The 27672-nt window shown below is 40.7% G+C and overlaps 1 protein-coding gene across 6 annotated transcripts in view; it reads right to left on the bottom strand.

Annotated features, from left to right (window-relative positions):
* Positions 1 to 3449: 3449 nt before the first annotated feature.
* XB5845204.L (provisional ortholog of complexin 4 L homeolog) overlaps positions 3450 to 27672 on the bottom strand; it is a 63162-nt gene continuing 38939 nt past the window's right edge. For 3 of the 6 annotated variants that reach the window (XM_041581359.1, XM_041581368.1, XM_041581375.1), the window contains 4 exons: positions 14108 to 14188; positions 13764 to 13970; positions 8971 to 9058; positions 3450 to 4043 (listed from right to left, as the gene is read on the bottom strand). In XM_041581359.1, the coding sequence (XP_041437293.1) occupies positions 3825 to 4043; positions 8971 to 9058; positions 13764 to 13970; positions 14108 to 14188 (595 nt within the window). In that variant the 3' untranslated portion in view covers positions 3450 to 3824. Of the gene's footprint in view, positions 4044 to 8970; positions 9059 to 13763; positions 13971 to 14107; positions 14189 to 27672 lie in introns of those variants that run through there. The other 3 variants (XM_041581380.1, NM_001094106.1, XM_041581383.1) reach the window with 3 other exon arrangements.

The following is a 27672-nucleotide window of genomic DNA, read 5'->3' as shown; positions in this document are numbered from 1 at the left end:
AGTGTTTGGAAGGTGAACAACCCCTTTAAGTATGTGTACAGTACAGAGTTTCACCACAACAGATTATCACATATTGTCAATGTCCAATGTTTCAGTCCACATTCACATTCAAATGTGTGTGTGTGTGTGTGTGTGTGTATATATATATATATATATAAAACAAACAAACAAGTAGTTGACTATATATATATATATATATATATATATATATATATATATATATATATATATATATATATATATAGTGGTGTGAAAAACTATTTGCCCCCTTCCTGATTTCTTATTCTTTTGCATGTTTGTCACACAAAATGTTTCTGATCATCAAACACATTTAACTATTAGTCAAAGATAACACAAATGAGGGTTTTTATTATTTAGGGAGAAAAGAAATCCAAACCTGTGTGAAAAAGTAATTGCCCCTGAACCTAATAACTGGTTGGGCCACCCTTAGCAGCAATAACTGCAATCAAGCGTTTGCGATAACTTGCAACGAGTCTTTTACAGCGCTCTGGAGGAATTTTGGCCCACTCATCTTTGCAGAATTGTTGTAATTCAGCTTTATTTGAGGGTTTTCTAGCATGAACCGCCTTTTTAAGGTCATGCCACAACATCTCAATAGGATTCAGGTCAGGACTTTGACTAGGCCACTCCAAAGTCTTCATTTTGTTTTTCTTCAGCCATTCAGAGGTGGATTTGCTGGTGTGTTTTGGGTCATTGTCCTGCTGCAGCACCCAAGATCGCTTTAGCTTGAGTTGACGAACAGATGGCTGGACATTCTCCTTCAGGATTTTTTGGTAGACAGTAGAATTCATGGTTCCATCTATCACAGCAAGTCTTCCAGGTCCTGAAGCAGCAAAACAACCCCAGACCATCACACTACCACCACCATATTTTACTGTTGGTATGATGTTCTTTTTCTTTTTTTTTTTTAACACAAATGCTTTATTGTCACATCCACAAAAGCATCACATACAGCATATGTAAAATAAATGTGGAATGGCACATACAACGACCAGCATTGAAATATTGCTACGCATTGTGAACAGTAACAGAAAACAGAAAATCTCTCATAACTGTGTCTCCTCAGTACAAATGACTGCTCCATAGTTTGTCTAGAATTGACTGGGTAGCCGCATTAAAGGAAAAACAAAACACAAAAAGGGGTAGAGAAGGAAAAGGGGAGGGTCCCAGGAGCAGGGAGGGCCTAAGGCGCATCTACCTGAGTGGATTTATGATGTTCTTTTTCTGAAATGCTGTGTTACTTTTACGCCAGATGTAACGGGACGCGCACCTTCCAAAAAGTTCAACTTTTGTCTCGTCGGTCCACAAGGTATTTTCCCAAAAGTCTTGGCAATCATTGAGATGTTTTTTAGCAAAATTGAGACGAGCCTTAATGTTCTTTTTGCTTAAAAGTGGTTTGCGCCTTGGAAATCTGCCATGCAGGCCGTTTATGCCCAGTCTCTTTCTTATGGTGGAGTCGTGAACACTGACCTTAATTGAGGCAAGTGAGGCCTGCAGTTCTTTAGATGTTGTCCTGGGGTCTTTTGTGGCCTCTCGGATGAGTTGTCTCTGCGCTCTTGGGGTAATTTTGGTCGGCCGGCCACTCCTGGGAAGGTTCACCACTGTTCCATGTTTTTGCCATTTGTGGATAATGGCTCTCACTGTGGTTCGCTGGAGTCCCAAAGCTTTAGAAATGGCTTTATAACCTTTACCAGACTGATAGATCTCAATTACTTTTGTTCTCATTTGTTCCTGAATTTCTTTGGATCTAGCTTTTGAGGTGCTTTTGGTCTACTTCTCTGTGTCAGGTAGCTCCTATTTAAGTGATTTCTTGATTGGTACAGGTGTGGCAGTAATCAGGCCTGGGGGTGAGTACAGAAATTGAACTCAGGTGTGATAAACCACAGTTAAGTTATTTTTTAACAAGGGTTGCAATCACTTTTTCACACAGGCCCTTAATAACGTAAACCTTCATTTAAAAACTGCATTTTGTGTTCAATTATGTTATCTTTGACTAATAGTTAATGGTTTTTGATGAGCAGAAACATTTAAGTGTGACAAACATGCAAAAGAATAAGAAATCAGGAAGGGGGCAAATAGTTTTTCACACCACTGTGTATATATATATATATATATATATATATATATATATATATATATATATATATCCCTCCAAAGAACAGCTGCTATCCCTAGCAGATGCTATTTGTTGAAAAGTTCAAACAAATATTTTTGATAATTTATCATCTTCCATGTTTCCAAGTGTTCCATTAGCTGTGTTGCAACACTGTTGTTTTAAACAGAATATCTTTATAAAGATTAATTATTTAAGTAGAAGGAAAGGTTAAAACTAAGTTAGCCTTATCAGAAAGGCCCACCTAAATATACCAGTAAACCCTCAAACTAATGCATTTCTTTCCTTCTATTGTGTACACATGGGCTTCTGTATCAGACTTCCTGCCTTCAGCTTAAACCTCCTTGCCACTGCGCGAGCATGCTCAGTTTGCTCCTCTTCCCTCCCCTCTCCCTTCTCTGCTGTAATCTGAGCCCAGAGCTATGCGTGAGCAGGGAGAGACTCAGGCAGGAAGTGAAGTCACACCAAGCTAAAGAGAGCATATACTGTTTTTTACTCAGATATGGTAAAACATTCTACAGCAGTGATCCCCAACCAGTAGCTCGTGAGCAACATGTTGCTCTCCAACCCCTTGGATGTTGCTCCCGGTGTCCTCAAAGCAGGTGCTTATTTTTGAATTCCAGGCTTGAAGGCAAGTTTTAATTGCATAAAAACTAAGTATAGTGCCAAGTAGAGCCTCCTGTAGGCTGCCAGTCCACAAAGGGGCTACCAAATAACCAATCACAGCCCTTCGTTGGCATCCACAGGAACATTTTTCATGCTAGTGTTGCTCCCCAACTTTTTTCAAATTTGAATGTGGCTCACAGGTAAAAAACGTTTGGGGACCCCTGTTCTACAGAATAAATATAGCATTCTAGCTTACACTATTGCAGCTAATGTACTGGCAATAAAATGCCTCTGTAGCTTTCCTTCTCCTTAAAAAAAAATTCAGGAGCCATTTTTTAATCAAAGAGGAAGATCTTGGAAATAAGTGTTTGATACACCCACTGTTATATGAAGCCTATTTAAATCTGGTATTTAGAAGGAATGCCATAATAAAGCATAACACTAATCAGAAATTCACTGTGTAATTTATGCAAGTTTATAAAAACATTGTAGTCTTAAAATACCTATTTTTCACATTTTATTAAGTAGGAGCGCAGACAGAATTTTCTAACCAACAAATAAAACTGAAATGCGGCTCCTTTAAAGACCATTTCACAGCTCTTATAAAGAAATAACCGAAAAACAGAATTTTCCTTTCCCTTTCTAATGTTCAGTACTTTAACAGAAAATAAATGTGATCATTGCACACAAATGAAACATTAAAAATATGAATTGTGTAGTAAAAACTTTATTAAGTTAAGCTCTGAACTGTATAATAGTGAATTTGAAAGTGTTAAGGTGCACTGTTTGTTTTTCAGGCTTTGATATGAGATTCGCATTATTTGTTAAATGTCTGTGCTAGACTGTGAAAGTGTTAGGATGTGAGCTCTCGTGTGGTGTAAATTTGCTATTGCTTCTTAGATCTAATAAATAGCAGAATCCATGCTCTATTGCTTGTTTAGCCAATCCAAAGTATTAACTTGTGCAGAAGTGCCTGTCAAACCAAGTATCATATAGAGGAGTCACATTTGTTGGTGCCTTTCCACCTTCTCATTGTATTTCCATCTTCTTCTTGTAGCTTCATAATGCCAGACTGTAGAAGCTGTCACATAAGCACACACTTTTCTTCAGCCACCCTGCGGACCTCAGTATATGTGCCTTGTGCTCGTACCTTGAGGGCATCAATATCAAATTCTGGCAACATGGACAGTAAGGAGTCCTGCTCTTCCTCCTCTTCCTCATCTTCTTGCACCATTTTAGCCAGATCCTCTGGAAGTTCAACTTCTCCTCCCACCATCTGCAGCTGGGCATCATCCTTTTCACTCTGCAAAACAGATAAACCAAAAAGCATAGAAAAGGGGGGAAATGTTTGCTTTTAACAGCAAAACAGCAGTAAATGATAAAATGCTAATTATTTCGGCAAAGAGTTCACAGGTTTACATCTGTATGAGCCAGGCCATATACAGTTCCTATGGGACACAGACGAACCATTGTTAATTTAAGCAGTGAGTGTATCACAAACCATAATTTTACCTAACCTCTAGACAGAAGGTCTAAATGGTGGGCCGTATGATTTTCTGAATTATTTTCTGAAATGTAGGACTCTGGGTCAACAATGTATAACATGGCTGCCATCAGGGGGGCAATGGGTCCCAGTCCCCATGGCTTTTATATGTTAAGGGGGGCCTAGCCATGCTGCATTTCCTGGATTAACTGTACCCCAATGAGCTGAGTTGCTCCAAAATAGGAGCCGAGTTGCTCCAAAGAAGGCGCTGAAGAAAGAGCCAAGTTGCGCCAAAGTAGGAGCCAAAGCCACAGAAAGGCACCAAAGAAAAATAAAGGTAAGTTCCACTGAACACCAATGGTCTTCTTTTTTTTTTTAATAAACAGTTGGGCACTCTTTTTTTTTAACTTGTAGGGGGGCCATGCCACCAATGTTTTTTTTTCAACTTGTAGGGGGGCCATGCCACCAATGTTTTTTTTACTTGTAGGGGGGCCCCGCAAATTCTGATGGCGACCCTGATATTTAGTATAGTAAGTTTACAAAAGCAAATTTAAACCTTATTGTCTGCTGTCAGGCAACTGTATTGCAGTGTTCTTTCCTTTAAAAATATTGAGTATCTACCATTTTATCTCTATATTTTTTTACATTTCTCTTTATTGTATGTAATTTCTAATTTACTTGCCATTTTTATCTTTTTTAAATGAAACATCTGTGATCTTTAAATTTCATATGTAGTTATCATTTACAGTGGAGAAGAGGCTCTTAAGAGGGGAATATAATAATGATGTCTAAATATATAAGGGGATCACACAATTAACTCAACAATGGAACTAGTAGTTCCCAGGCCAGATGCAGGCCGTGCAATTTTTGTGTGGGATTCGGGGCGGCACACCCCCAGGAGGTTTGCCTCTGCTGATGTTGTATTTAGCTTTAGATCCATTTATAAAGGAGGTTCAATCTTAAGATGTGAAAAGGTTATTTTTTATAGTGAGAGCTGTGAATCTGATTGCCTTCTTGATTGTGTTCTTGTGATCTGAAAGAAATTCTGACGCCAGAATTTGGAGATCCAGAAAGGCTTCAGGTTGGGTTTTTTTCTGTCTTCCCCTGGATCAGCAATCAGCTTTCACTTAGAATCAACAATGCTACTATGTAGTATTTGGATAAGATATTTACCATTTGCAAACATTTAAGCTTTGATAATCACAAATCCAGATAATAAATACAGTAAGGCCACACTGGGCGTTTTGGGGAGATTTGGTCGCCTGGCGACTTATGGCCTCATCTTTGCGGCGACCAATCTCCCCAATTGCCTTCCCTCACTCTGCGCCAGCTAAAATTAAAAAACTCTGGCGCTAATCACACGTGGCGGTTTGTTTTCCAAAGTCGCCCGAAGTTGCCTCACGAGGAAACTTTGGGCTACTTTGGAAAACGAATTGTCGCGTGTGATTAGCACCAGCTAAAATGAAAAAAGAGTGAGGGAAGGCCTTTGGGGGGATTGGTCGCCGCAAAGACGAGGCAATTAGTCGCCAGGCGACTAAATTTCCCCAAAATGCCCAGTGTGGCCTTACCCTTAAATTAGAAACAAAATGCTACAGCTCTTTCTTGTTGCAAAGGTCTACTTTATTTACTACTTATGTCTGGCAAAGGTCACTGGACTGCATGTGCACCAATCTCAAAGAATCTAGCACGGTGGTTCTTGCACACCCAGTGGTGTAGTGGCTCTCACAACATGCTTGAGCCAACTAGGTTCTTGATAAAGACAAAACATGATTTAACACATGCACACCAAACAAAAATTGCAGGAACTGCAACAATATTCATTCCCCTATCTTTCACCCTTCTACTGTTTATGAGCGCTTCTACTGAGTTATAGTAGGCTTATAAGAAGCTACCTTAGGCTGTGGCCAGGTGTGATGGACATTCAAGGAAAATGTCTTTGGAGCTCATCACCAGGGGTACAGGTTAGTGTACTAAGCAAATAAGATTATATTCAATGTAAACAGATACCCATAAGACATGTAGAGTTATATACTGTATATCAATAAAATAACTAAAAAAGAGAAGTTATTTAGATGCAATTGCCTGAGGCAAGCTACACAGGCATGTTGTTATCTTTCTGCCAGCACAATGTAAGCACACACTGAGACTATCACAAACAAGCTTGTGAATAAAAAGTCACATAATAACTGTTAATTGGTATTTAATCACTATGGTATCTAACTAATTATATAGAGCAAGCAGGTGTGCAACCTTTGGCAGAGATAAATACTTATATAAGGCAACTGTTCTTTAAAGGGCACCTATCACAGCCAAAATCAAACCATATTAACAATCTAACCAGTTCAACATAAACACGTTTAATCAAAATACATATACAGTTTTTTGAAAAAAACTGCAGGTTTTAAAAAATCCCTAACTTTGTCAAATGAGTTCTTTCACTGAGGGAGGCCATACTGAGACTATAATATGCAAATTTCAGGAGCATGCTCAGATTGTAACACTGCTTTGAGTATTTTACCCAGAATGCCTTGTTTTAGTAAACTCCTCCACTAGAAGTATCAGGAGATTTCCCTATCTTGTCCCTTGCTGGTGATGTTCTTATGCAAATGAAGGGCACACACTAACTTCCAGCAAGTGGCAGCACTACTGTACAGCAGCTAACACACAGGTTTGGCTGATTTGAAAATAGCTTAGAAGGGTTGATAAGCAACAAGGAATTTCAACTGAGCATGTGCGAGATTTCAGAGCTGCAGTTGGCTGGGAAGATATAGGTAGGAGGAGCCAGTGAAATCCAAGATGCCTGCCTCAGCTAGAACTGCAGTGGAAATACATTATTACCCTCTAAACTACTGCCCACCCCAGTAGTCTCAGGGTCTGCTACTCTAAGGGTAGGACTACATTGACATTTTTGGCGCGCTGTGACAAAACTTATGCGACAAGTCACATGCAACAAAAATAAGGTAAGTGAATGCATGGTCGCATGGTGTCGCAGCGGTGATCCGACGCGACACGACTGTCGGATGCAGACTCAGTGTGCAGTTTTGTCACAGCGCATCGGATTGCGCCGAAAACGTCCATGTAGTCCTACCCTAATGGTTACACCTCTTTCACTAAGTCCCAAAATTCCCTTTCATTTAAAATGATCAGTCTATGATGCCTCTCTGTGTATTCAGTTTGAACACCTACTTCAAAAGGGCTGTTTATGATGGATTAGCTGGGGTTATCGATACAGTCAATTGACTCCCATAAAATGTACAGGCAAGTTCAGTCAGTTCAGTATACTTCAATGGATACAATGCTGCTTGTTTTTATTCAGTCATTTGCAAATGTAATGGAATTAATAGCAGTAGCTGTCTTTTAATTTCAATTACATTTGTAAATAACTGTATAATTATAATTATTGAACAATTATAATTTATATACTTTCCAGAAAAAAAATATTATCATTTTACCCTGATTTTTTTTCCTCATTTGAATATTTAATTTTGCTTTTATATAATTTATGGAAAAGCTAGTTAATATTCCAGTGTTTTTGGCTTCAGGACCAATATGATTGTTTTCTAACCTATATGGATTAATGCATCTTCACAGGGATCAAGTATAAGTTAATGTCTTATTATTACAGGTTTGGGATCCATTATCTGGAAACCAGTTATCCAGAAAGCTCCAATTACAGAAAGACCATCTCCCATAAACTTCATTTTATCCAAATAATTAAAATTTTTAGAAATGATTTCCTTTTTCTCTCTAACAATAAAACAGTAAATTGTACTTGATCAAACTAAGAAATAATTAATCCTTAATGGAAGCAAAAGCAGCCTTTGGCGAGGCCAGATAGGCCGGGGCTAGGGCAGCGAAAATTAAGGGGCGTAATGCCGCCCAGCCGTAGGGTTGATCAGCTCGATCCCGGAGCACTAATCGATAGGCGCTTATCACTCCACTAATAAAATATGTGCACGTGCGCAATCCTGCTGGAGGGAGGAGGCGCCAGAGGACGTTGGCCTACGTGCGCCCTCTGGGGAAATCCATGCCTGCTTTTGGGGCTATTAAATGTTTAAATGATTTTCTAGTAGACTTAAGCTATGAAGATCCATATTACAGAAAGATCCTGAAAAACCACAGGCCTTGAGCATTCTGGATAACAGGTCCCATACCTGTACAGAGAAATAAAAATGTTTTAAATAGAATTATTTGCTTAAAATATACTTCCTGTCATTTGGAGCTTTCTGTATAACAGGTTTCCAGGTAAGTGATCCCATTTCTATACTGGCCTTAGATATGAAGGTATTCTAAGGAAAGGCTTTTTTTTCTTATATGTTGCTGGGAATTATCCAATTAACTTACACTATACTTCACTACTAAATCACACGTATGGCCTGCTTTGGCCAGTAGAATGAGAAGATCTCAACAAAGAATCACACAACTGTCTGCCAAAAGAGTTTTTTCTGCAAAGCTCTGGCAATACAACTAAAATCAGTGGAACTCCCAAACTACATTCTCTTGTGTATTGCTGCCCAAAGTACCCATTCTGTTACACACATATGTGTAAATACTAGGATGCATGCTGGATATTATTTATCTGTAGAGATAACACGCAGATGCAAGGTGGCCATTTCTAATGTGTAGTTATAAATACTTCTTTGTTATTTACTTTTAAATCCTAACTCTGAATGAAATATCCTCAACAAGAATTGCTGCGCTGAAGCATTATATTTGGCTCACATAGCCAAATGCTGCCAGTTCATACCTGTGGAAGTCTGTATTTGTCCCTCATGTGCATTCTGACAGCTGCTCGCTCTGCTTTCTTATGTGCAAAGGCGTGATCTCGTTCTATTCTGTAGATACACAATAGTTGTATTATTTTTAAGAGCATAAAACACAGTGACAATTTTGAAATATACAGTGGTTGTACACTCTATATTGAAAAATATATACACGGTATTTATATATTCCGATCAAGATGAAATGAGGTTGGCAGCCCTATTGATCAGAAGGTTTTGTTGTGATTTGAGGTAAACTCTTGATTGTGTTATTTATTTCTGTAATTAAGATTTTCCAAAAAATAAAAGGTTTAAAGGTTTTACATTTTTATTATTAAAAAAAACTATCATGTATAAAAACAATGGTCATTATTTTGAAATGAAAGCATCATAATACCATAATGAACACAGCTAGTGATATAAAAGTAGATTATAAAACTAATCAGTGTTGGATTGGTCCCAGGTCGCGGGCCCAGACCTGCCCTCCTGCCTGGACCATCCCCTCTCCTTGCTCCCGACCAGCTCAGGGTAAGATGGAAGTGAAAACCTTTGTCGTGGATGCGCAAGGGGTGGGGTCTGGGAACAGCAGTGGGAAGGTATTTTGGTTTTCCTGGTGGGCCCTGGCAGTCACGCTCCCGATTGCTCCCGACTTACCAGTCCAACCACAAAACTAACATTTTTAGAGGGAACAGAACTGTGACTGTGGATAGCCCACTGCACAGCAGCAGTATATAAAATGGTGATAAGGCAAAGTCATACAGAGTTGATTTTCTCATTGCTTTTAGTTGGAGTTAAAAGATTAAATAATGTGTGAGCCTTTGCACACATTTCAATAAGATAATATTTAGGGATGTATCATAGGTCAGTGTTGTCTGTTTCTGCAAAGTTTGTGAAAAATCCAATAGATCAGATGTTTGGGGTGAAATTATACCAAACTACATACCTCCCAACATTTTGGAAGTAAAAAGAGGGACAAAAAAAAAATTTCCGCACGTAGCGCAGCAATTTTTTTGACCACACCCCTTTCTGTGGCCACACCCCCTAATTACCATGTTCGTTTTACAAAATTTGGCAGGTTATGAAAGTTTGAAAATATTCCTCCTTATCTAAACTGTGTTTTTGTGTCTCAAAATTGTTACAAAGTATCTTATTTGCACCTGTTAGCTGTTCTGGGCTCTCTGCTAAAAGCCAATTAAGTGAGAAACTTTGTTTCTTTTTCTGGCTGTTCAGTGCAGAGAAAAGAGGGACTTTCCAGTACAAATGAGGGACTGCGGGTTGAGCTGTCAAAAGAGGGACTGTCCCTCCGAAAAAGGGACAGTTGGGAGGTATGAAACTATTACAGTATTTAATACAAAGTAGAGCATTTGGGCATTCCCAAAAAAACAACTGAAAGCTTGCTATAGGGCCATGGGTCTCCAGGTGGAAAGGGCTGATATAAGTTATTTTGACTGAAGGGTCACTGGGTCTGTATTGTTTGTGTAATAAAGACAGACAAGAGTAGAAACATAGCCGTTTTAGCCGGACTGTAGTCTCTAACAGAGTAAAAACCCTGTGGCTACCAGTATGTAAGTTAACATCTCTTGCAGTGCCATGGCTTAACTGTAGTGGGCACTTCACTTATAACACCAAAAGGATTCACAGCTGCACATACCTTTGAATTATCCCGTGGTTCAATGTCCCGTAGACATCTGACGACCTCCCAAACTATAGGTATAAAAGGAAAGAGACTGCACTTACAGAAAATTTTCAGCTGGAGAGCTTACCCCATTTATTATGCCAGTGTAATGACCCAAATCATTGTTTTGGTGGAGGGCACTCCCAGCTGAAAATTTTCAGTGAGTGCAGTCTCTGGACAGACCCTGCAGTAGCTTAAGGCTCAGACAACAGGTGGCTAGTGATGGGCGAATTTGCGCCGTTTTGCTTCACCGGAAAATTCGCGAATTTCGCACTATATTCGCAAAACGGCGCCCGTTTTTGACTCCGACATCCGGTTTTTTTTTTACGCCAGCAAATTTTTTCTGGCGAATTTTCACGGGCGTTTCGCCAATTTATTCGCTGGCGGTGAATCGCGCAAATTCGCCGAGAATTTGCGCCTGGTGAATAAATTCGCCCATCACTACAGGTGGCCAGTAAGTGGGGAAGAGTCACAGATGACCTCCAATGTGAGTTGCGCAAGCAATTGCAGCCATGGCATTATGGGTCACCCACAATTTCCCATGGGGGTGGGGGCCCGAATAAGACATTTTTCTAAGGGGGCTACGGTAGCTGTGCTAACCTTCCATTTATGTTCCATATTATGAATCGTAGGAACCTTGCAACCTTGCAAACCATGGAAGTGACCAGAGTAATGTCCAAAGAAGCTCATAATTTGTGGAAAAAACATATCTGGATGTGTGGGGACCAACAGATATATCATCAGTGCTTATATATAAGCAGTGTTGGTTCCAGCAACCTGACCTAGTCAGATGCTACTACTCTGTTAGCACCCCCAGTGACTATAAATGCTTTCTTTCGATCCTTTCTTTAGCCAGTGCTCCTATTCTGAAAAGTGCACAGGCCCAGGGCATTAAACACCACACCGCTAGCCAGGTCTCTCCCAGCAATACTGTGCTCTATCCTAAATAGCGTGTGCACATGCATAGTAGAATAGGAAATCCAAACTTACCTTTAAAGGAGAAGGAAACCCCCAGGGCGCTAAACCCCTCCCCCCCTCCCCTGTGCTGGCCTACCTGTCCCCCTGGGCAAATGCCCCTAACTTTTTACTCACCCCTCTGCGCAGGTCCTGTCCACGGAGTACGCAGTCGCCATCTTCTCCCACGCGCGTCTTCTTCCTGCTCTGATCGGCGTTTTCTGGCGCATGCGCAGTAGGAACAGGTACCGGTACGGCTCTACTGCGCATGCGCCGAATGTCACGAAGTTTTCCGATTTCACTTTGTGACATTCGGCGCATGCGCAGTAGAGCCGTACCGGTACCTGTTCCTACTGCGCATGCGCCAGAAAACGCCGATCAGAGCAGGAAGAAGACGCGCGTGGGAGAAGATGGCGACTGCGTACTCCGTGGACAGGACCTGCGCAGAGGGGTGAGTAAAAAGTTAGGGGCATTTGCCCAGGGGGACAGGTAGGCCAGGGGGGAGGAGGGAGGGGGGGCAGCACAGGGGAGGGGGGGAGGGGTTTAGCGCCCTGGGGGTTTCCTTCTCCTTTAAGGTTTTTAATGTGATATGTATGCATGCTGTCCAGTACATTGAAGAGCATTACAGGGACATTAGCAGAAATGGTGGCATGGTGCTCAAGGGGTAGCACCCCAGGCCAATGTACTTTTCAGCAAACAGGAGTCTAAAGTAAGTGATTCTATTCAGTTTGGAGTGCCTTACACATTAGCACCCACCTCAGTGGTTTTGAGTTGACTTGTCCTTTAATATCCCCAAAAGGTCCAGGATTATTATGTAGGTACATAACATGTACCAAATACATTTAACCTGGAACAGAGCATAGTCACTCTAATTCCTTTAGGCTGTATACCCACAAGCATTTTTACAATAGCTGTTGCTGGTCAGTTACATTTTATGAGTAAAATGAAAGGTAACTAACTGTCAAACATGTTCATACTGCTCACACTGGGGGTCATTTATCAACACTGGGCAAATTTGCCCATGGGCAATAACCCATGGCAACCAATCAGATTGCTGTATTCAATGTTCTACTTACAGCTGGCTTTAAAAAGCTAATCACTGATTGGTTGCTATAGGTAACTGCCCGTGGGCAAATTTGCCCAGTGTTGATAAATGAGCCCCATCGTGTTTCCTACCTACTTATCCTGTTACTGACCCTTTAACAGATGCATATTGGGCACGCATCATCTTTAGGCTGTCTATTGTGAAATGTACCAAGTATATGAGAAGGAAGAGGAACTCCAGCAGTATTACTGCAAACAACTTTTTATTCCAGGCAGTGGTAAACACAACATGATTCGGGTTCAATACCTTTTATCAAGTGAATGGAAGAGTATTGAACCCGAAACATGTTGTGTTTACCACTGCCTGGAATAAAAAGTTGTTTGCAGTAATACTGCTGGAGTTCCTCTTCCTTCTCTTATACTTGGATCATTTGCAGCAGTTGCAGCACAGAGCAACTATTAAGGAATTGGACGCATACCATTTGGAAAAGCTGTGCTAACCCCCATCCCCTTCTTCTATTTGGATATCGTAAAACGTACTAATGGCAAGTTTGCTACGGCCACGAGGAAGGGTGAGAACTTTTCCTCAGGAGGCAGAGTATGCAGAAATTCATCTTTTTTTAGTGCAGAGAGCATGGTGTGCATGTTATTTTGTAGGGATTGATAAAATTAGGATGAATTTAAGAGTGACTATTTTATTTGTCAGTGCAACCTAATGCATATCATATCACTGTATATGGCTTACCTCTACAGATAATATACTCATTTAATCAATTAATGAATTATTAATTAATGAATTATAAAATCTAGCTAAATAATTATGCAATTTGTCACAAAAATTAAATTCACTTAAAGGGAAGGGTTAAGTTCTGTTATCCTGTCTAGCAGAATATAATAAATTATACAGTTGTTTTCCCTGGTCACACAAAGCAGATCAGTAAAAGATTCCTGCTAATTGTTTTTTATGGGTATTATGGGCAACTTGATCAGTAGCAATCATTGAACCTTTAGTTATATTATACCTATTGTATTTTAAAGAGAGAATATGTGGGAGATACTGTGAGAGAGGAAAACTGTATCTATTTAAACATAATGCAAAGCACTCACTTCTCTTCCACTAGTTGTCTCTGATACTCCTCAAACTCTTCCCGTGTCATTCCCTTGGACTCTGCTGTCTCCTTTCCATCTGGATTTTCCTTCACCTCTGCTTCACCTCCGAGGTTATTCCCCAAGTTCTTCATTGAAGATCCCATCATCGCTTTTAACATGAATGCCATGTTTGAATGCCACACTCTATGTGATAAATCTCCCTTTCTATGAATTATATGAACAATAAAAGTCAGACAAATCGCTTAAAAAGACCAATTATAGCTGCCTGCCTTCTTTAGAGAACCCATACAACAGTAATTTTAACTGTCTCTCAGTTCTCTATACACATTAAGTTCACTCACACAATCTCCGAAGTCCTTCTTTCACTCTCACTGTCCTTCCTGTGTTGCCTAAACAAGGTGAGTGTGTCCTGAAAAGACAGCCTAAACCAGATTAATGTATTAAGGGTTGGAGAGGTGGAGACACCAGCTACTTAGCGAAGATACAATAAGATCTACAAACAGATAAGGCAAACATGCTCTATTATTTGCATATGTGTTTGTTGCATTTTACAAAATTGTAGCACAATTCTCAAATGTTGTATGAATATTCTGCAGCCATTTTTATTATAATGACATATAATAAGCACTACACAGGTGCAACTATTACAATAATGGTTTGACCATGAAAACAATCTTGATTATACATTTTTCTGATTGTCATATTTGCATATTAGGAAACACTCCTAAAGACTGAGCATATTAAAGGGGTGGTTCACCTTTAAGTTAACTTTTAGTATGTTATAAAACATAATTTTAATTGGTCTTCATTATTTATGTTTTATATTGTTGTTGTGTTTTTTAATTATGTGCCTTTTTTTGCTCTGAAAAACTACAAATGTAATGTTATTGCTACTTTGTATTACTCCTCTTCCTCCTCCTCTCCTATTCTTATTCAAATCAATGGATGGTTACTAGGGTAATGTGGACCCCAACAACCAGATTGCTGATATTGCAAACTGGAGAACTGCTGCAAAAAAAGCTGAAATACTCAAAAACTACAAATAATAGAAAAAATTAAACCCAATTGTAAATTGTCACTCTCTATATCATACTAAACTTTAACTAAAAATAAACAATCCCTTTAATAGTTCCAGTATGAGAACAGAATCAATATGTCAGATTTACCCAAACAAAGTACACATAAAAAAACTAAACATATATTAAATCACAGAAAAGAAGTAAGAAGTAAAACTGAAGGAGACCTAATGTTTTGTAACCATTGAGTTAAATTGGGTTGAAAAAAGACAAAGTCCATCAAGTTCAACCCCTCCAAATGAAAACCCAGCATCCACACACACACCCTTCCCTACTTTTAATTAAATTCTATATACCCATACCTATACTAACTATAGAGCTTAATATTACAATAGCCTTTGATATTATGTCTGTCCAAAAAATCATCCAAGTCATTCTTAAAGGCATTAACTGAATCAGCCATCACAATATCACCTGGCAGTGCATTCCACAACCTCACTGTCCTGACTGTGAAGAACCCCCTACATTGCTTCAAATGAAAGTTCTTTTCTTCTAGTCTAAAGGGGTGGCCTCTGGTACGGTGATCCACTTTATGGGTAAAAAGGTCCCCTGCTATTTGTCTATAATGTCCTCTAATGTACTTGTCAAGTGTAATCATGTCCCCTCGCAATTGCCTTTTTTCCAGAGAAAACAACCCCAACCTTGACAGTCTACCCTCATAATTTAAGTCTTCCATCCCTCTAACCAATTTAGTTGCACGTTTCTGCACTCTCTCCAGCTCATTTATATCCCTCTTAAGGACTGGAGTCCAAAACTGCACTGCATACTCCAGATGAGGCCTTACCAGGGACCTATAAAGAGGCATAATTATGTTTTCATCCCTTGAGTTAATGCACTTTTTTATGAAGAACAGAACTTTATTTGCTTTAGTAGCCACAGAATGACACTGCCCAGAATTATACAACTTGTTATCTACAAAAACCCCTAGATCCTTCTCATTTAAGGAAACTCCCAACACACTGCCATTTAGTGTATAACTTGCATTTATATTATATTATATTATTATAGTGGTATTGCTCAGGGCCAGAACTAGGGGTAGGCAGAAGAGGCACTTGCCTAGTGCGCAATGATGTGGGGGCACTGGGCAGGTGCCTGTTGAAGATTCATCTACCTACCCCTAGTCCAGATTCCCTCCCTCCTGCAGCTCTGACCTACCCCCTCTGTCGCTCGCCTCTCTGTCCCTCCCTCCACTTCCCCTTCGTTGTCCTTTCCTTATGGTTGTGCGCACACATGTATGCACACACGCAGGGGGCCGGGTTAGCCGACTGAGTTGCCTAGGGTGCCCGGTCGGCTTGGCCCTGGTATTGCTACCCTGTAGTTCAGTGATATTTTATTAAGAAGGTTTGCTGGATATCCTGGGTTTAAGAAGACTTATAGAAGAAGACCGATGCGCCATTCCGAAGGCATAGGACATCGCATGAAGGACAGGTATTACGCTGCAGAATGTCCTAAAATACGCTCCATACAGGCAGCTTAGCAAAGTAGTCAGAAGAATCAGCAGGAGAGCAGGGGGCTAGGCTTCGGAACTGTCAGAAACCATTAAAAACCATGAAAAGTCTGCATATTTTTTAAATGCTGTAAATTGCAAAGTTGCTTGAAATTATGTTTACTTTTCAAAAATCTTAAGTTATGTTTGAGTTTGTATGTGGAGTTCCCCTTTAAATGAACTTATTTCCAAGTACTTTTGGTGGCCTTCTCTTGCCCAGGATGTCACAAAGTTTGTTGCTGCTTGTACGGTTTATACCCAACAGATGTCTCCTCACTTTCATCATTTCTTGTGGGTTACTTAAGCCACTGACATTTACAGTTCAGCCTTGGTCTGACATTTCCATGAACTTTACTGTTGACTTACCTAAAGGCTAGTGGATTGTTTTTCAAAGATGGCCCATTTTGTTCCTTTAAAGAAGCTCCCATCAGCTGCTATTTTTGATGAGGTTTTTGCCAGAGAAATCTTCCACTTACATGGGTTTCCTTCCTCTATTGTCTTGGATCTGGTAGTCCAGTTTGTATCCCAGTTTCTGGTATGCCTTCTGTAAACTGTTGAGTGTAGCTTTGAACTTTTATTCTGCACACCATCAGGCCCGGATTTAGGGAAAGGCCCCCTAGGCCCGGGCCTAGGGCGGCAAGATGTTAGGGGCGGCAAGAAGGCGCCCCCTAACATCTTGTGTAAGTCGGCTGCTCCTGATAGATCCGGCTGGCTTTAGGACCGCTCCTCCAGCCTATCTCCCGCTGTGGCTCCGCCCCCTCCCACTCCTCTCTGTGCTCGTGCTGCTGCTGCCTCTGCTGTGCTGCGTGTGTCCCAGCAAGGTGATCTGTTCCTGGTATGTACATTTAATATTTCCCCTGCAGATCTGCTGTATATCGGCCATGTAGAGAAATATGTCATAGTCAACTTGCAGATTTGCTGGAGGTGCAGAATCACAAGTGTTCTAACTTCTAAACCTGTTACAGATTTTTTTATGTCCCTTTCCTGCTTCCTACAAAATGAAAACCATTTCAGTTCTTGTATTATAAGGGATAATGTACCCCCTACTGTAAATGATAAGGATATTAGAAGTCACTGAGGGGTTCTATGGCCATATAAAGGCACAAGGCTGCAGGCTGAGTTATACAGGGAACTCTGAGTATCACTTATGTATTATATGGGATAATGTACCCCCTACTGTAAATGATAAGGATATTAGAAGTCACTGAGGGGTCCAGTAACCATATAAAGGCACAAGGCTGCAGGCTAAGTTATACAGGGAACTCGGAGTATCACTCATGTATTATAAGGGATAATGTACCCCCTACTGTAAATGATAAGGATATTAGGAGTCACTGAGGGGTTGTTCTGTGTCCATATAAAGGCACAAGGCTGCAGGCTGAGTTATACAGGGAACTCTGAGTATCACTCATGTATTATAAGGGATAATGTACCCCCTACTGTAAATGATAAGGATATTAGAAGTCACTGAGGGGTTGTTCTGTGACCATATAAAGACACAAGGCTGCAGGCTGAGTTACACAGGGAACTCGGAGTATCACTCATGTATTATAAGGGATAATGTCTGCTGAGAAATAGGAACTACAAAGATTATGATGCTGCCAAGATTTGACTTTTTTATTTTATAATAAATATTTAACTTATGCTGCGGCTGCCCACTGTAGCACAATTGACAAACTTATCAAAACAAGGGACACATCTCTCTCTGCATCTATGTATAAAAAGGTGTCTATATATAGAGAATATATATAGATATATCTCAAACAAGCCTAACTGCTAGTTGATCCATCTGATCCACTTTTGCATAAATGTCCTGATTGGAAAAAGATTCACATCCAGAAAATGCGTGCGGGGGGGGGGGGGGGCGGCACAGTAGCTGGGCCTAGGGGGGGCAAGGAGGGTAAATCCGGCCCTGCATACCATACTGCAATGACCAGAGTGAAAGGACTAATGAAGCCCTGGAACAGTTTCTTGGCTCTTATAATATTATGGAGAGGGCAGCTAAACTGATAAAAGGTATGGAAAGCCTCAGCTATGAAGAAAGCCTGGCCAAGTTTGGGTTGTTTATGCTAGAGAAGAGGTTCTTAAAGTGGTTGTTCACCTTGAGTAGAATTCTGAGACAATTTGCAGCTGTTTTTCATTATTTATTATTTGTGATTTTGAGTTATTTAGCTTTTTATTCAGCAACTCTCCAGTTGCAAGCAATCTCAACAATCTGGTTGCTAGGGTCCAAATTACCCTAGCAACAATTCGTTGATTTGAATGAGAGGCTAGAAAATTAATAGGAGAGGGCCTGAATAAAAATAATAAAAAGTAGCAGTATCAATATATGTTTAGCCATTTAGAGCATTTGTCAGTTAACCTCCATTCGAAAACTGGAGAGAGTTAGAAGAAGAAGGCAATTAATTCAATATACTGGAATATAAATAGGTGCAGCCTTAATATATAAATGAGTAATTATTAGCAATAACAGAACAGAACAATAACAGAACATTTGTATCCTTATAGAGAATTTGTTTTTTAGATGGGGTCAGTGACCCCCATTTGAAAGCTGGAAAGCTTGCTTAGAATTAGCCATTTTATACTAAAAGTTAACTTAAAGGTGAACCACCTCTTTAAAGGGTGATATGATAATTATGTATAAATATATATGTGGAGCATGTAATAATCTCTCAAGTGCTTTACCACTAGATCATTCTAGCTAACACAAGGGCACCCATTCCCATTAGAATAAAGGCGGTTTCATCAGGGCGTGGTCAACAGCCTGATGTGAGCAGTCACACATGTACAGAGCTGTGGTGCCCAAACTCCTAAATATCCTGATTTACCCGGCTAATTTGCAAATCCCAGGTACAGTGGAGCACCCCTGGGACCAGCTACCTCCCAGACACCTGATGGGCCAGAACCGAGCTCAAAAGCGGGCCTCAGAGGCGGCAGCGAAGTTGGGAAAGTTCACCAGAGAGGGAAGGTCAGCGCAAGATGGCGCCTCTCTCTCTAGGCCTAGCTCCCCAGACCCAGATGATCCTGCAATGCAGCCAGAGACGGTGGAACCCACACTCTCTGACCTGTTGGCGGAGATCTGATCCACAAGAGAAACCTGTGCTTCCGTGATTACAGCCACAACTAAGGAGATCAAGGTAGATCTTTCCATTATTAAACACGATATGCAGAAAATCAGGGAAAGGGCCAAAATGGGGGAGCAGCGGATTAGCACGCTAGAAGATACATGCTTACCATTACCTAACACTATACAACAGCTACAGCAATCCCTGAAACTGGCCCAGCACAAAGCGGATGATATGGAGAATAGACTCCGACTAAATAATTTGAGATTTGTGGGCTTTCCCGAGGGAGTGGAAGGTGACAATCCGAAAGGCTTTCTGGAACTGTGGCTTAAAGAAGCTTTTGGGGATCAAAACCTCTCCACGACATTTGCCATCGAGGGCCCATAGGATCCCTACCAAACGCAGGCCTCCCGGGACACCTGTGAGACCACTGATTGTGTGCCTGCTGAATGCAAGAGATCGGGACAAATTTTTAAGGTTGGCCAGAGAAAAAGGCAGCATTACATTTCAAGCTGGCAATGTGTCCATATATGCGGACTTCTCAGCGGAAATACAAAAACAGAGGGCCCAATTCGCAGACAGCAAGAGGCGACTGAGGGCGCTAAATATCCAGTACTCCATGTTGTACCCAGCGCATATGAGGCTGTCCGTTGATGGAACTACCCACTTCTTCACCTCTCCACGAGACCTTAATGATTGGCTTGACCGCAGGGGAGATCCAGAGCACCCGAATCCGCAGTAACAGGTCCCGGTGTGTTTGTTTTGTTTTCTTCTTGCTGGCACTCACTCCTCACCACGACCAAGTACCATTCTGAACAGACAGCCCCACAAAACTGATGACTCTTGTGCCCATAGTATGTGTTAGTCCTAGGATCCCTACACAGGATTGGACGTAAAAGCCATTAAGGCATACAATTCTCATTTACTTGTCATCTGGGCTGTATGATTATCTAATTTACCTAGGGGTACAATATGCTTGTTGGACCTAACTGGGTACGCTGTCATTAAGTATCTGGACAACGGAGGGAGGGCACTGTATGGAGCTGCTCAAGTTGCCTTTCTTTTAGCTCAGTTTAAGTTTACTGTTTTGGCCACCTCGGAGTGACCTCACTTAAGGTTATGGGAAACATTCTACCTACGGTTGGGGAAATGGGTAGAAAGGAAGGGTTAGGGAAATGCATACTGTTTGTGTTTGAAAATGTTTCTATCTATGCTTTGAACATGTTCAGGAAAGGTAAAGTCAACGACAATGCAGATACACAAGTTCGGTCCCCCTTGAGACAAAAACCACCATGACTTTAAACCTTATTAGTTGGAATGTGAGGGGTATGAACCATCCCATTAAAAGACGGCTGGTAACGGACTACCTGAGGCGAAGGGGTGTGGGCATTGCACTCTTGCAAGAAACGCATCTGTCAGGCAGTAAAATACTTGCTCTAAAGAAGCCCTGGGTAGGCTGGCACTTCCATGCAACACATAGCACACACTCCTCAGGAGTAGCGATACTGGTGCCCAAACATATTCCCTTTCAATTACTGGAGATTTAATCGGATGCTAAGGGGAGATACATTTTTATGCATGCTAATGTTTTCCATCATGAATATAAAGTAGCTAATATATACATCCCTCCTCCTTATGAACCCACTTGTGTCAGACAACTAACTCAATTTATGGCCCAGCTTGACACGGAACTAGATAGACTACGGATTCGCCCGCATGGAGGGCTAGATGCACGCTCTAATCTGTCTGGATTGGTAAAAGGTGTGGGGCTCACAGAAGTATGGAGACATTTACACCCACTTGATAGGCAATACTCTTGTTTTTCAGCTTCTCACTTACTACTGTCCAGAATTGACTTTGCTTTTGTGAATGATATCTCTCTTGCATGTATAACAAGGGCGGAATACCTTCCCAGAGGTATAACAGATAATGCACCATTAGAGCTTACCCTTACACTGAATAAACCGCAGCTGCAGAACAGGTGGGCATTGAACCCAGTTTTGTTAAAAATTCTGGATAATGATAAAGAGCACGAGGGGAGACTCTTACAGGCCTATATCTCTCCTCACGGCTGATGTTAAAGTACTAGCTAAAGTTTTAGCCAGACGGCTAGCTCAGGAAATCACACATACGGTCACTGAAGACCAAACAGGGTTTATACCAGGGAAAACGACAGCTCATAATGTTAGAAGACTCATGCTTAATCTCACTATAGACCATGTTAACTTGGGCCAGAGAGCAATTGCAGCCTTAGATGTGGCAAAAGCATTTGACACGGTGGAGTGGGCATATTTATGGAAAGTGCTCAAAGCCTTTGGTATTGGTCCATACTTTTCTTCACTTATTCAAATTCTGTACAAGGCCTCAATTGCTTTCTTGAGAGTTAACTCCTCCCAGACCAACTAACTAGTACTAACTAGAGGCACCCATCAGGGGTGTTCTCTGTCGCCTCTACTTTTTGCCTTAGCAATCGAACCTCTGGGGCTTGCAATTAGGCAAAACCCGCACATCAGGGGACTCCGAACAGGTAAACGAGAGGAAAAAGTACAAATGTACGCGGATGACACATTAGTGTACTTAGGGGACACCCTGGGTTCACTTGAGGCACTACTAGTCCTTACTAAAAAAAATTGGAGAAGTCTCAGGTCTACAAACCAACCCAGATAAGTCCTCTTTATTCCTGATTGACCCAGAGGAGAATTATAAATTTCCCACAATAGTCTCTCTACAATTAGCCTCTCAATTTACATACCTGGGAGTCAAAGTGGCCCTACCAGTGTCAGCATTTTATGTGCATAACATAGCCCCTCTGCTACAATGGTCTCGTGATAAATTTCAAGTCTGGAAACAACTTCCACTGGGCCCAACAGGGCGAATACAGCTCATTAAAATGGTAATAGCCACAAAGATTTTGTATATTCTATGGCAGGCACCTATTAAAATACAAAAACCCTTTTTTACTGAGCTAGCACAGATTTTTAGGCAGTTTATATGGGGTAAATCTAGAAGTAGACTTTCCATTGCAACCCTCCACAGGCCAAAAGAATCAGGGGAATGGCCCTACTAGATATGCAGCTTTATTACCTGGCATCACAGCTATTACAAGTTTGGACCCTTAGATACTCAGACAAAGAGGAGGCGCTATACCAGCTATGGCAAGAGGTACTGCAGACAGAGTTACCTCCAATACATGCTTTAGAAACTACAAGCCCAGGGTGTTCTAAACCCATTAACAACCCAATACTAATTTCCCAAAGGTACATTCTCACCTTGGCAAACCATACTATTAAAGCCGAGAATCTGGGCCCACTTACACCACTTTGGCGTAACAAAAAGCTTGCCCCACTTGATAAACTAATCCCACCTAAATCCTGTTTGGAAGCTGGCATTTATACTTTAGGGCAGGTATGGACCGATCAGGGTATGGCCTCTTTCGCTCACTTAAAAGAGACCGACTCAATACCTAACTCACAATGGTTTACCTACCACAAAATTCGGAAAGCAGCGCAACGATCCCTCAATTTTAGGAACACTCAGCTGACTGTATCCTCAGTGGTAGAAGTGTTCAAGCAGGAACAGACTGGTCACAAAATAACAATGTTTTATAGAGCCCTCATGTCGCCAATAATACAAAGATCCCCATTGAAAGTTAGAGATAGATGGGAAACCGATACTGAGCAGATAACCGATGACCAATGGGATCAAGTGCTTCTAACCCCCCTACTGATTTCTCCCATATATAAATACAGACTATTGCAATTATATTTTATACATAGGGCATACTACACAAGAACTCTTCTGCACAAACTTAACCCAGAGATTTCCCCTATGTCAGGGATCCCCAACCTTTAGAATCCGTGAGCAACATTCAGAAGTAAAAGGAGTTGGGGAGCAACACTAGCATGAAAAACGTTCCTGGGGTGCCAAATAGGGGCGGTGATTGGCCATTTAGTAGCCCCTATGCGGATTTTCAACCCACATTGAGGCTCTGTTTGGCAGTACACCTGTTTTTATACAACCAAAACTTGCCTCCAAGCCTGAAATTCAAAAATAAGCACCTGCTTTGATGCCACTGGGAGCAACATCCAAGGGGTTGGAGAGCAACATGTTGCTCGCGAGCTACTGGTTGGGGATCACTGCCCTATGTGTTTAAGATGTAATCAGGAAGAGGGAACGTTATTACATACCTTTTGGTCATGCAGTGAAATAAAACCATACTGGCTAGCAATACAGGAGAGAATTACTAAACTGCTAGGGTTTGAGATCCCGCTGGATCCAAAATGGTACCTTATGGGGATGGATCCTACTAACTAGCTAACTCACCCAGCCAAAAAAATCATGCTTAAACTGTTGTTCCAGGCCTGTAAGCTTATTGCACAACATTGGAAAGATAGGAGCCCACCTACGTACCCTGAATGGGAAAAATCTATACAGGAAACTCAGGCAGTAGAACATATGTTAGCTAGGAAAAATGGTACAGTCAAACAACACCTTTCTATCTGGCAGCTATGGATTCTGGAAAATGTTTAAAATTAAATATGTGTAAGCCATGGTGTGATTTATTGATGTACATGATCATTTTACACTTTTTTTTTCTTACAATGATTAACTGCTGAACTGTGCTTTTGTGATGCCATTGTTGTACCTGCAAATGTTGTTCAAATAAAACTTACATGAACTAAAAAAAAAGGAGGTTTCATCAGAAAGGATTTTTTTTTACAGTGAAAGCTGTGAAGTTGTGGTCCGAACCTCTTCCCTGGGCTAAATCTAAATAATAATCTGTCATGAGTCTTTGGGCTTCTCTTCTTTCTTCCGTACATATGGACTCAATCCTCTGGCTCTACCTTCTGACTTCATCAGATGATGCAACTGAATCTACCGCAGGGGTGACCATTCAGCCTGACATTCTTTGAACCATTAACATTAAATTACAATAATCAAGTAATCGTAGCAGTAATATTTGGGCACATTAGTGAAATGATCTGCCACTTGGTCTATACTATTGAGTGCTGAAGGTGTTAGCGATATACAGGTACTGGCACGTAGTGACACACTACTCTCACATACTTCTTTAGTTTATTGTACTGGCACCTCAGTATGTCTATTGACACCTTCAGCCCTAAAGAAGTATGCGAGACCAAGTGGCAGATCATTTCACTAATGTGCCCAAATATTACTGCTATGGGATTCCTGATCGCACCATGCTGGGGGGGGGGGCTTCATTATTATTAATTTCATGATGGAGGATCTAAATTCTGCAATGTTTGCAAACCAGTTAAGGTGGCCATAGATGCACAAGTTTCATACAATATTAGGTGCATGTATGGTGTGAGACGAGCCAACTGATATTGGCAGAAGACTTGCATATCGGTCGGCTCGTTGACCAGAAAATTTTGATCAAGCGCCTTTGAACATCTGGCACTGTTGCTGCTAAATGGTCAGATACAGGTAGAATTGTATTGTTTCTAAGCCTTTAGGCTTTAGATGTACTAATGAGTAGTTCTTGGGTATTATGGAATGGTGCAATTTCATTGGTCATATGAGCAGGACTGTGATTTGGGGGGAAATGCCTTACATACTAAAATTTTGTATACTTGAAGATCTTGTAATATGTTTTAGTTGCATTCGGTTGTACTCTTTGGAATGCCAAAGCATCATTGGTCAGATAGATTAGTGGGCTGTGGGCAGATGTTTTGTGAACAAAATTGACTACCTCCCAGACCATCAACAAGAAATATTTCTAGGCCCCCTCGAGTATGCACTAAGGGGGCTATTTATTAAACCTCAATTTTTTTCTGATTGCGGTTTTTTTTTTGTACAAAAACTCACATTTTTCGAGCTGCTAAAAGTCTGAATCGAAAAATCTGCCATCTCAAACCTGCTGAGGTCATGTAGAAGTCATGGCAAATGTCCCTTTTACAATCTGAAGATATTGTGAGCTACGCTGGATTTAGTCCGATAAACCCAAAAATTCTGGGTTTTCTGCCGCTAATCTGAAAAAATGAGTGATTCAGGTGTCAAATCCAAAAAATTTGTATTCAAGATTTTGCTCAATTTTTTGGAGTCGTTTCCCGACCCGACTCTTTTGAGTTATTTTATTGATACATAAGATAAAATCATGGATGGGTGTTTGGTCGAGCTTGGTTTAATAAAAAGATGAGATAAATCTGAGTTTTTAGTAAATAACCCCTTAGGGTTGCCACCTTTCTGAAAATAATACCAGTCTTCCTGGTATTTATCTTTCTTAACATCAAGCATCATATCATTACCGGCAAGGCCCATAAAATACCCAGAACCAGATTTACATAGTTGGTGCCCCTAGGCCCACTGCTGTTCATCGCCCCTGTCCCCTCCCCTTTATTCGTGCAAATTTTCATTATCTGGATCGGATCAATGGTGATTGGCGCACGGGAAATGTAAAAAATTATTGTATCTCCTGAGAATCCCCAGTGTTTTTGAAGCAATGCGGGTGTGGTTGGGCAGCATTCCGCCCTAGGCCCGGGCCTAGGTGGCCTTTCCAGAAATCCGGGCCTGAAAATACCACCCTAATGGCACTCCAGAGAGGAGCACAAAAATCCGCACCTTTCCAATGAATACAGTGCTGGCCGTAGACATGAGGGGATGGGCGAAGTGGTATGTGGAATTCAGTGGTTGCCATGACGGCCTTTCTGTTTCTATCTGAAACAAAAGTTCATATGCCAGTTCATATGCTTTGTACTTCACTTAACTAACAACAATATTTTGGTATAATATGCAATTACTAGTCATAGAGTGTACCTGTACATTTTTCTTTATTTATTTTTTAATAAAACTGTTAGCAATAGCTGTTAAAAATATGATACCTATGATTTGCATCTTCAGCTCCAATCACTGTTTGCTCCAAGATGTGTTTTGAGTGTTTGAGGTGTGTGATGCTGCCTTGTTACAATTTTAAAGTGGTTCTTTATATATATGGACGCACATGATGCTTCAGACTGTCAACCTGTGCACTTTCTTTTCAATAGTATTTATGCCTAAATTTCTATTCCATGACTTAAAGGGAATGTTCACCAAAAAACTATCATCTGCATAATAAAATAAAACATAATTCTAACCAAATACGTATACAATAATACAAATGCAAATGTTATTTTAAATGTTATTGCTATTAAAAGCAGTAACTAATTGTTTATTTATCCTGAATTTTTGAAACAATGTAGCAGAAGCTAGTTGATTAACAGACCAGCAGAACTGCCTTCTGCTACATTGCAAGAGTTAGAACTAGGAAGGTGTATAGAACAGAAAGGGGCGAATAAGAAGGTACTGCTTTCAGTTACAATTCCTTTTACAAATAACTTCTGGTTTTCTAAAAAGTTGCCAGCTGTTGAGATGATTTGAGATACAGATGAGTTGTAAAGGATAATGTTTTAGTCTTTGTTTCACTTTATCCCAAATTCCTGGTGACTTTGCTAGTAGTAAATGGTCTGTATACATAATTCACCAATGAATTACATCAGGAGGTGGCAAATTGGATAAAAAAAGAAATATTTCTTACTCTGTTGCAATCCACAATTTATTAATGAATTTAGGCCATGGCCTGAATTTTGCACAAGAGGTCATCTGCATTTTAGAATTCTTTAAACAGGGTTTCAGGTTTTCCAACCACTGTTCCAAAGGCATGTGTAGACAAAAAAATGATGCTGTGCACAAAAAATTTTTTGAAAACACAAAATTTTGATGTGTGCATAACAGTTTTTTAAGCTAAAAAGTGTGCACAAAAGATTTAGAGTAATTAGTGATGGTCTCCATATTTGGGAACCCCTCTCAGCCTGCATAATAAATTACTCCACTTTCATTTTCTTTCATTGAAATTAAATCAAGTGTGAAAAGCTGGCTGTTGGGTACCCTTGTAATTTTGCTAATTTGAATGTATGCAACTGCTTAATATGGTTTGCTGGCAACACCAAATTGGTTGGATTAGCTTGTTAAGCCTTGAGCTTCATAGGCAGGTGTGTCCAATCATGAGCAAAGGTTTTTAAGGTGGCCAGTTGCAAGTTGTGCTTCTGTTTGACTCTCCTCTGAAGAGTAACAGCATGGGATCCTCAAAGCAACTCTCAAAAGATCTGGAAAAAAAGATTGTTCAGTATCAAGGTTTAGGGGAAGGCTACAAAAAGGTATTTCAGAGGTTTAAACTGTAAGTTTCAACTGTAAGGAATCAGGAAATGGAAGGCCACAGGCACAGTTGCTGTAAAACTCAGGTCTGGCAGGCCAAGAAAAATACAGGAGCGGCATATGCGGAC

This window comes from Xenopus laevis, chromosome 1L, assembly GCF_017654675.1.
Source record: "Xenopus laevis strain J_2021 chromosome 1L, Xenopus_laevis_v10.1, whole genome shotgun sequence".
NCBI lineage: Eukaryota > Metazoa > Chordata > Amphibia > Anura > Pipidae > Xenopus > Xenopus laevis.
This window is presented reverse-complemented; position numbering and strand designations above follow the sequence as displayed.